Consider the following 9079-nt stretch of genomic DNA (forward strand, 5'->3'; position numbering starts at 1 on the left):
TATATGGTATAAATGATATAGATATCAATCATTTATGATAAACTTTAGGAATAATTTCAAAAACTTCTTTTGAGATTTGTAAAATGATATCCCTTTTTAGAATTATAGGTCCAATATCATCATATCATACAAACAGAAATTGCTTGCATATCCTAAGATGTTATGTATTAGAAACTAAAATCTAAATGAATTCTAATTTCATTACCAGAAGATAAAAAGTTGACGTAACGCATTACAGTATGAACAGTCGATCCTACTATTACTGGATTCGGGGGCACGGACGGTTGCAGGTGCAACCATCCCTGCCAATTGTAGTCATTATCAACTGGTCGTAATTTTCTTTGTACATCGTGTAACTTTTTTTTCACAGGATGTATTTTCACAACAGATAGTGGTGGGCCCCACACTTGCGCGCGAAAATCGAGTTACGTGGTGTAATCTCAGTCGCACAAAATTTTGAGGGCCAATCTTGGCCCTTAACCGTGCAGGGACGGTCATACTGCCCCAAATCCTACTACTACTAGATCTGTGCCATCCATCAGGGATTTGCCAGTAATAGGATCCTCAGTCACAATTTAAAAATCTTATTGAATCATAGCGTACTTAATATCAAATAATATCTCAAATAATATTTCACTTACATCATAAACACAATTTTCAACCCATTTTTTTATATTTTTAATCACTTTTTTATCTCACATATATCACATTATAAAAATTATTACAGTAATTATTCCAAATAATATTCTATCCAAATAATGCCAATTAGGCAGGAACCAGAAACACATTTTTCAATCTATCTTTTTATATTTTCAATCACCTTTTTATCTCACATACGTCACATCATAAAAAATATTTTAAAGGTTTGTTGGATAGTGTATTATTTGAATTATTATTTGGAATAATTACTGTAGCACTTTTTATGATATGATGTATGTGAGATAAAAAGGTGATTGGAAATATAAAAAGGTATATTGAGAAATGTGTTTGTGATGCAAGCAAAATTACATCATCATTATATTGAGAAATGTGTTTGGATTGGACTTTATTTCTTCATTTATATTTGCTTACATCATCATTACAATTTCCAATACACCTTTTTACCTTCCCAATTACCTTTTTATCTCACACACATCACATCACAAAAAATGCTACAGTAAAAATATCTCAAATAACTTACAATCCAAACAAACTTAAAATAATTTTGGTATCCAAACACTCCTATTATTCTATCCAAATAATGCCAATTAGGCAGGAACCAGAAACAGTTCCAGCGCCAATTTTGACCGGCCAAACGAAGTTCACAGCAGTGTGTCAGCAGTAAATACAGGACTCATTTATCAACAAAAAAAAAGAACACGTGAATCTATCTATTCTCCAATTTAACCACGGCCATCCGCTCTGAGTCTGATCTGTCACCTTCCCAATTTGTCACTCACAAAATTTACTCTCTGTTTTCCCCCTGGATTCAGGGGACCGGCCAACGAAGAAATAATTCATTTCTCCTGAGGGATGAGAACTAAAAGTCGGAAAAGATAAGCTAATTTTTTTTTGGGGGGTTTTAATCCTCCGCTATTAATGCAGAAATAATTGAAGTTTTTTAATTTGGCTTTCGCCACGGCCCGAGAGTCAGAGACAGTCACAGTCAACGGCCATGGCCTCTCCCTCTCCAACAGTCCGTTTTCTGAGCCTTCTAGACCAACCCGAGCCCGACCCCCATAACGGCCACCACAATCCTCTCGAGCTCGACGAGAGCGACGTCGTTTGGTCCTCCTCCTCCGCCTGCTCTACCGACACCGAATCCCACTCCCCACCTCTCCCCTCCTCCAATTTGCCGACCACCCATCTCCGCCGTCATCGCAACCACGTCAACCCACCCAATTACGGGCTCTCCGCCGCCCTCTCCCAAGACCACCACCCTCCTCTTGTCCGCCGGAAATCCACCCTCAACCCCTCCCTCTCTGCAGCCTCGGCCGCCAGGATGGTCCCGCCCGTGGTTCGATCCGAGAATTCTAATCTGATTTCCGCCGGAAGGTTCCACCAATCGGCTCCGGTGAACGTCCCTGTGTGGCCGAAGAAGAAGAAATTGGGTGAGTTTGATAATTTAGAGCGGTTGGAGGAGGTAGACAATGAGAGAGAAAAGGAGGATGAGGAGGAGATGGTGCCGCCTCACGTGATCGTCGCGAGATCTCACGTGACATTCTCTGTTTTCGAAGGCGTTGGACGGACTCTCAAGGGAAGAGACTTGCGGAGCGTGCGTAACGCTGTGTTCCAGAAAACAGGTTTTATTGACTGAACATTTCAAGTTCCATTCAATCGATTTTTTTTTTTTATTTTAAATAAGGGAAAAAAAAAGAAAAAAAAAACAAAATCGATCTATTTCCTCTTCAGTTCTGTAATTTTGTTATGCCTTTGTGCTTTGATTACTTTATCTAGATTCGGAAAATGGAAGCAGCTAGATTTTGTTTTGTTGATGAAATAAGCTGTACAAAAGCTTTGTAGTAACCAATCTTGAACTTGTACATACAGGCGGTTTTAGTTGTCGGTCGACATTAATGAATGTTCATCTTCTTCCCTCCCCTTTTCTTCCCCCAGAAATTCTCACATTGGCCGCATGGAATTTTCCCTCTTTTTTTTTTTTTTTTTTTATCTATTCTGGTATTTTAACTGCTCTCCTTTCATATAGACGTAGGACCAAGGTTCTACGCAAGAGAGAACTCATTTATAATATGAATGCCGATACAAGCATTCTTTCTTCGTTGTGCTGGTAGAAAGAATCCATAGCAACATGTAACTGCTAGCGTATATTATTAGTGCAACAAAGATTCATCCAAAACAGAACTTGAAACAATTCTTAAAGGAAAGATTTGATTGGGTACTTGTGGACGGAGAGGAAAGCAGGTTTTCTCTCTACATAATTTCCACATCTTTCTGCAACATGCCAAGATGTTGCCTCATCTCGTTCATGACATAAAAGCTACTATTAATTTTAACCGGGGAACTCTGAGACAAAGCCTGAATTTTTTTTTCACCGAGTCTGTTGCTTCTGTTACCATTTACTTCCTCACTATAGTGAGCTTTAATCCTGTAACATTTCTCTGTTCAGAAACGTGATGGAGAGATCTGCAGTAATTGCCTTTTTTAAAGATTCACTCGACATTTAGTAGCCAACATATCATCATTAGTTAAGCGAAGCTGCAGTAACTTCTTGAAGTCTATAATGCTGCTCCATACTCCATGGCGCTGAGTTTGTTCTCAAATTAGTTCATGACGGCTGATAAAGAATCGGGTAACGGTGAATTATAGCTCTTAGTCTGGTGAAAATTGGTTAGATCTGGACAAGCATTCAAGATGAGCGCAGATTGTTTGTCCTTTTTTTTTTTTTTTTTCTGGCTTGGTGCCTTCTCTGCAGCACCTGTACCGGTAGTTGGGCCATGTCAAAGGCCGGTTCTTTAATGTTAAAACCTTATTTTTCTTTTTTTTTGGGTAGACTTCACATAAGTCTGCTGCAAGGAGCAAAGGCTTCACATAAGTCTGTAGGTTAGCTGAATTAGACGGATATGGAAAAGGTGGTCTAATCATAAGAACACCAGAAAGGCAGAACATAGGTGAGGGTATTGGGTATGGGATGAATGCTGAAGGGGCGGTCTTGGGCTTCTGGCATTGAAAGTGATGTAGCTAGGACGAATAGCGCTGCTGATCCTTAGTAGATGTGGTCCGAAAGTCAGTACCATCCATCTCTCCCAACTCAAATTGAGAGGGCCAGAGTTTTTAGATAAGAATCTGGTGCTTTCCGGGAAGTAGATGATAATCGTTTGCACCAAAAGTGCAAGAAGCCAACAAGTGATATCGGTTTGCATGTTTTACTAGATCACTGCAACAGTGCATGTTCTGCGTAGGATTTTTTTCTGGTTTGTGGTTGAAATGGTTTGTTCGAAGGGATGGAAGGAGAATGGGAAGAAAGTGGAGAGGGAATCTGCTTCGATCAACCAAAATGGAGTCATGATGGGCTCAAAGAAGTGGACGTCAGTCTCTAGAAGTACTTTACACTGGGGAACGTGGAGATTGACCATCGCTTTCTCTTTGAGATCCCTGGAGTGACAAGTGATGACCGTTGAATACACCGCTGAGCCACGTTGGGTATCGCTTTATTGGCTATTCTAACGATTGCAAAATTTTCGCTTTCGTCCACCTTCAAAAGGTCTGGTGCTCAGGCAACAATTACATTTAAGTCAGACCTGGTGATCAATGGCCCCCTACTTTTCAATAGATTGGGAAGAATCTACGAGTATGGACCATGCTAAAAAGTCAGCTAAGGTCTGCTGTTGTCCATCTCTGACAAAAGTTGATCATGTTGTGGGGCTCTCCTCTAAAGTAGTTGTGAGACTCGCCTCGGTGCGCTTATTATTTTTTAGTTCACAGTGATCATGGGTCTCTCTCTCCCCCCTCTTTCCTACAAATTTATGAGGCATTGGAAGCTTACAAACTCCATGATTAATTGTTTTGCTCCTATTACTTCTACTTTTGACGCATTCTGGTCTGATATTGATAATCCAAACCAATGCCCGGCAATTGAAAACCTTTTGATGTACAATGGGTGTATTAGCAAAAATTATTTTTGCCCATTTAACTACTGGATCGACCTTACAATTCTTCCGCAACAGCTGCACTACACTACTACGGAAATCCTTGTGTCGTCATTTCTCTACTGCACTGTCAGTTATTGTGCTCCTTGTCCTCATTTCTCTGCTGCTCTATATGGATCTAAAAACTGAATACCCATTCCTGTTATTTGACCCGAGTAATCATCTAATACCCTATTCAGGACCTTGGTGTGTAGGCAAGAAGCTCATGCAGATTGGCGGGTTAACCTTGAATAAAGCTAGAATCGATGAGGGGAGAATCCACAATCCATCTCCACATATCATACCGGAAGCAACGGCAGGAACCATCAAAGTGGCCTTCCTGCTATTGAGCTTGTGCCATACATAGACGACCAAACTGCCCACGCACATATCGATTGCAAAATAAGCACCTACAAGGAATGGCACCGCCATGGCCATCGGAAGCGGCACCCATTTCCCAATCTTTTTGGGGGTTATGTCTCTAAAAAGGTTGGCCACAAAAGCAAAAGCAAAAAACCCATAACACAGCTGCAAGCAATGCTGTGGCAGTGCAGAGAAGCCTTCAACACCCAGAATTGCCATGTTTCTGTATATCAGTGCGTAGGGAGCCTTATATTCGCCGTCAGGATTTCCAACATCAAAGGCCTTGTAGAAAAGCAAGAAAGTTATTGGGGCTACTATGCAGCCAATGGCGGTCCCAATGCCTTGGCCAAGCAGCATTGACCGAGGGGATGTAAGGGTGAGATGACCGGTCTTGAAGTCATGCATCAAGTCAGAGGATATGGAAACTATAGATTTTATGAGCCCACAACCAATAAGCCCCGCAACTACACCATTATCTTTTCCAGCCAAGGCGGCAAGCACAAAGAGGGCTACCTTCCCATAATTGTATGCCATGTTCATGTCGGTCAGACCAGCACCATAAGCATTGCAGAAACTTAGTGATGGAGCAAGCAAGTAGGCAACGAGAACAAAGTACCACTTCAGCTGTGGAAACATTTTTGGAATCACAGCGATGGATATAATGGAGAACAAGAAATATCCAACACATGCTACCCATAAAGGAATGCTCTCTCTCATGAAGACTTCGTTTCGTTGAAGATCGTCAAGTGGCTGAGTTCTACTGTCTGAGGTTTCTGTGACCAAATAGACATAATTTAGCAAGATCCGTAGAAAAATGTTACTGCTGAAAGTGCATTTTTGGTTGAAATACTCTTGGTCTAAAGAGAGGGGCAGCATTATGCAATTTGGAGGCCATGTGCAAGTTGCTTGCTTACCTGATATACGAGTCTTCTTCAATGCAGCACGTAGACTTAGTCCGGTGAAGAAGAGCGACTTAAGAAAATTGTACAATCCGTCCCCAAGAATAAGGGCAATAGAAATAAAGACCTGCAGCCATGCAAAAGAGTAAAATGACAAAAAATGTTGGTGTAGTTTGTAAATTAAAACAATAGTGAGATTTGCTATGAATTTGAAGCTGAACAATAACAATCAAGCCGGATTCATCAAACGGATTGAGTCTAAAATGTCCAAGATTTTTGTACTAAGGATCCGTCCGCGGATCCTGGTGATGTTGAGAAACTTTGACATGAAATAAAAAAAAGTTTTGAGACTGAAGGCAAAAGGCATTCAGAAGGAGCTTCTTCCCTTGATATAAAAAAAAAAAAAAAAAAAAAGGGGTTAAAAACGGTTATTTACCAACCTTGTAACCATTTAGACTCTTCATACTGCTTTCTGATAACGTTCTGGGGAACCAATCCCCCTTGCGGTCGTGTATTAGTGGCCACATTATGCCCCAAGAGAGAACCGCTCCAAAGAGCAAAGACAAATTGACAAGATGAGAACAAATCATTCCAGCTCCTATGTATGTCATACTGAAATCAAAATAGAATCTGCAAAATTCAATTAATTACATCAATTGCAGTTGAAAAAAAATTTCCAATTACAAGACTTGAGAACTTGTAAAGAAAAAGCAAATAACTAAAAGGGTAGGAGTATAGACGTTTGTCTCCAAGCTTTCAGCCCAAATGTGGGGAAGTTGACGAATCCGCATTGGCTTCCACCAGAGTAGAACCACTGAAACATTCCCCACAGGAAACTGATTGAGAAGAATTTCATGAACCCCTGTACCTGTTTCCTGAAGGGGTAAAAAGGAGATCAAGTTTTAAGATATATCCTGTCCACTTAATGTTTTCTTCCTTTTTATCTGCACCATACCATGTTAAATATATATATATATATATATATATATATATATATATATATATATATATATATATATATATATATCACAGTAAAATTTCCTATAATCATTCTTTGCTCACTTGGCATTTTTGTCCCCCTTGGGAGTATGGAAACCGTTGATGAGTACTGCAGTTGCAGTTCCACTAGGATAAGTCAACTTGTAATCAATTATCATGATCTGTGAATAAAGCAAAGCAGGAAGAGCATTGCTTGTGAAGCCTACTAGAGACGCAGATTGTCAAAATATACATTTGTGAACTGGTCCTAAAACAGGGATGAGCTGTTCTACTGCCAGAAAGAAACAACGTCTAGCTGTTTTAATTGGCAGGAACGGCGTACCTTTCTAAGAGGAACCAAAGCCAAAAGGCCAACAAAGCTGACAACAAAAAGGAAACCGATCATCCACTCAACGCCAGGTTCCTTGTAGCTCCCTGGCACATTTCCCTCGGTATCAACTCCAGCTTGTTCGTACGTCCTCTTGTTTAATCCGAGGAGATAAGACCCAAAACCACCTAAACACCACAATCAATAAGGTCTTATTAACTACGTAATAGGATTATAGCACCAAAAGCTTGATCGAGCAAGCAGGGCAATTCTGTCAAGAAATTTGCACGGCCACAACAGAAAAGCTGTTTTAGTACCTGCAACGGCTATGCTATAGCATGCAACAGCACAAGTCTGAATAATGGTATTCTCTTGCCTGGTGAACGGAGCTGAGGCGAAACTTGCCCTCTGAAGCAGCTTGGTCCACGTCTGGATGAAGACAAAGGCAAGAAGTGCAGCTGAGACGTTGAGATTAGGAACAAGCCCAGTGGTGAGATTGAGCTTCATCACGATCACGCTGTATACGATCCCAATCACGATGCTCGCGATTACTCCTCGAAAGGTGATTTGCTTGGTCCACGGAGGAATTCTTTTTACATCCTCCTCCAAACCCCCTCCTCTTCCATCTTCCCCATCAACTACACCTGTAATCTCCTTCGAATCTTCAATGCCTGCGTTTCCCCCTCGAGCCATTCTTGCACTCATCCTGCCAATTCCGATCCATGACCAAATTAATGAACAGTCATCAGTACGAGATTCCCAATAACTAAAAGTCTTGAATTACCTTGCGTAAGCACATAATTAGACATGAGGCGGAAGCGCATCCGATGAACGTGGAAAAAACAACGAAAAGCAAAAAAAATCCTTAATGACAAATTATAAACAAGGAGGTAAGCAAGAGTATTAATTGATTACCTGAAAAGAGGGTCAAAAAATATTCTTTGTCCAGCTGGTCAGAGAATTAGACCGGCAACCAGAATGCTGTTATCATCAATTAACCGTCCAAGAGCTAAACCACAACGCAGGAAAACAAAAAACATATGACAGCTGCTAATCCACAATTACCTATAAAACTTAAACCAAGAAATCCCAAAGGGAAAAGAAAAATTCCCAGATGGATTCGGCTCTTTTAGTGCAAGAGAATCCAATCCAATACGTAATCATTAGCTTGATGAATGCTACTAGTAGCTCTTTCGAAAAGAGGAGGAGCACTCAGGGGAAGTGAACCAGCTGTAATGTAATAACTAGAATTTAAAGAAGTGAATCCAGAGATGCCAGGGAGGGAAGCAAATAAAGCTCACCAACCGACTGGGCAAGACCTTGTACTACATCTAGCGCTCTTGTAGTACAAGAAATGAAAAAGAAAAACCATAAAGACATTGGTAGTACACATGGCGACTACAATTCCAAATACTACTGGGGAGTACTACATCAGTATGATTGCCATTATAATGGGATGGGACTTGTAAGACCAAATGGTAGGCTAGAAATGAGCTGCCTTCCCGTTGACTAAAAGTTCCCCGAGTCCAATATCTCGGTCGACACACGTAAAATGGGGATGAAAAGATTTTGATTTTGATGATGGATTCGGATTTAGGATGGAAGCAATTACTAGTCCTGGGACAACAGGAGCGTTAGTTCCTTTGAGAATTTCTTCTTTTTTTTTTTTTTCTTTGGTTTGGTGCTGTAGTAAAGACTAAATACTCCGCACTCCGCAAGTTAAAAACGAAAGGGAAAGCGTAATATAAGCACAAGGGAGGGAGGAAAGAGTGCTGCCTTTCTTTCACTTTCAGGCTCGTGGTGCATACACATGGCCGTTGGGGGTGCGGCGACCGAAACAACTTTTTGGTGTCAGGGGAAATTGAATTGATGGTTTATAATGAACT

General features: G+C 40.8%; 2 protein-coding genes across 3 annotated transcripts; one reads left to right on the plus strand and one right to left on the minus strand.

Annotated features, from left to right (window-relative positions):
• The first annotated feature begins 1513 nt into the window (after positions 1 to 1513).
• LOC140026372 (uncharacterized) lies at positions 1514 to 3231 on the plus strand. Its single transcript, XM_072073231.1, has 2 exons — positions 1514 to 2282; positions 3107 to 3231. The coding sequence occupies exons 1-2, from the start codon at positions 1655 to 1657 to the stop codon at positions 3112 to 3114; spliced, it is 636 nt and encodes a 211-aa protein (XP_071929332.1). The 5' UTR covers positions 1514 to 1654; the 3' UTR covers positions 3115 to 3231.
• A 1341-nt stretch (positions 3232 to 4572) lies between these two features.
• On the minus strand, positions 4573 to 8449 carry LOC113728254 (metal-nicotianamine transporter YSL2-like). 2 transcript variants are annotated; one of them, XM_072073229.1, is made up of 9 exons: positions 8259 to 8381; positions 8109 to 8142; positions 7511 to 7899; positions 7209 to 7381; positions 6950 to 7047; positions 6628 to 6762; positions 6328 to 6517; positions 5903 to 6014; positions 4573 to 5761 (listed from the first exon to the last, which is right to left on the minus strand). In XM_072073229.1, exons 3-9 carry the CDS (start codon positions 7896 to 7898, stop codon positions 4818 to 4820), a joined length of 2040 nt encoding a protein of 679 aa, XP_071929330.1. In that variant the 5' UTR covers position 7899; positions 8109 to 8142; positions 8259 to 8381; the 3' UTR covers positions 4573 to 4817. The 2 variants fall into 2 exon arrangements, with proteins under 2 accessions (XP_071929330.1, XP_071929331.1); XM_072073230.1 differs by having other exon boundaries at positions 8109 to 8449.
• Between the last annotated feature and the right edge of the window lie 630 nt (positions 8450 to 9079).

The sequence above is a fragment of the Coffea arabica genome, chromosome 2c, assembly GCF_036785885.1.
Source record: "Coffea arabica cultivar ET-39 chromosome 2c, Coffea Arabica ET-39 HiFi, whole genome shotgun sequence".
NCBI classification, from domain to species: Eukaryota; Viridiplantae; Streptophyta; class Magnoliopsida; order Gentianales; family Rubiaceae; genus Coffea; species Coffea arabica.

Excerpts from the sequence above, each read along its gene's own strand:
- LOC140026372 (XM_072073231.1), top strand. The coding sequence starts at position 1,655 with ATGGCCTCTCCCTCTCCAACAGTCCGTTTTCTGAGCCTTCTAGACCAA.
- LOC113728254 (XM_072073230.1), bottom strand. The coding sequence starts at position 7,898 with ATGAGTGCAAGAATGGCTCGAGGGGGAAACGCAGGCATTGAAGATTCG. Across the intron at positions 7,382-7,510 it reads CTATAGCATAGCCGTTGCAG|GTGGTTTTGGGTCTTATCTC; the intron begins GTACTAAAACAG and ends TGTGGTGTTTAG. Across the intron at positions 6,763-6,949 it reads AAGGGGGACAAAAATGCCAA|GAAACAGGTACAGGGGTTCA; the intron begins GTGAGCAAAGAA and ends TTACCCCTTCAG.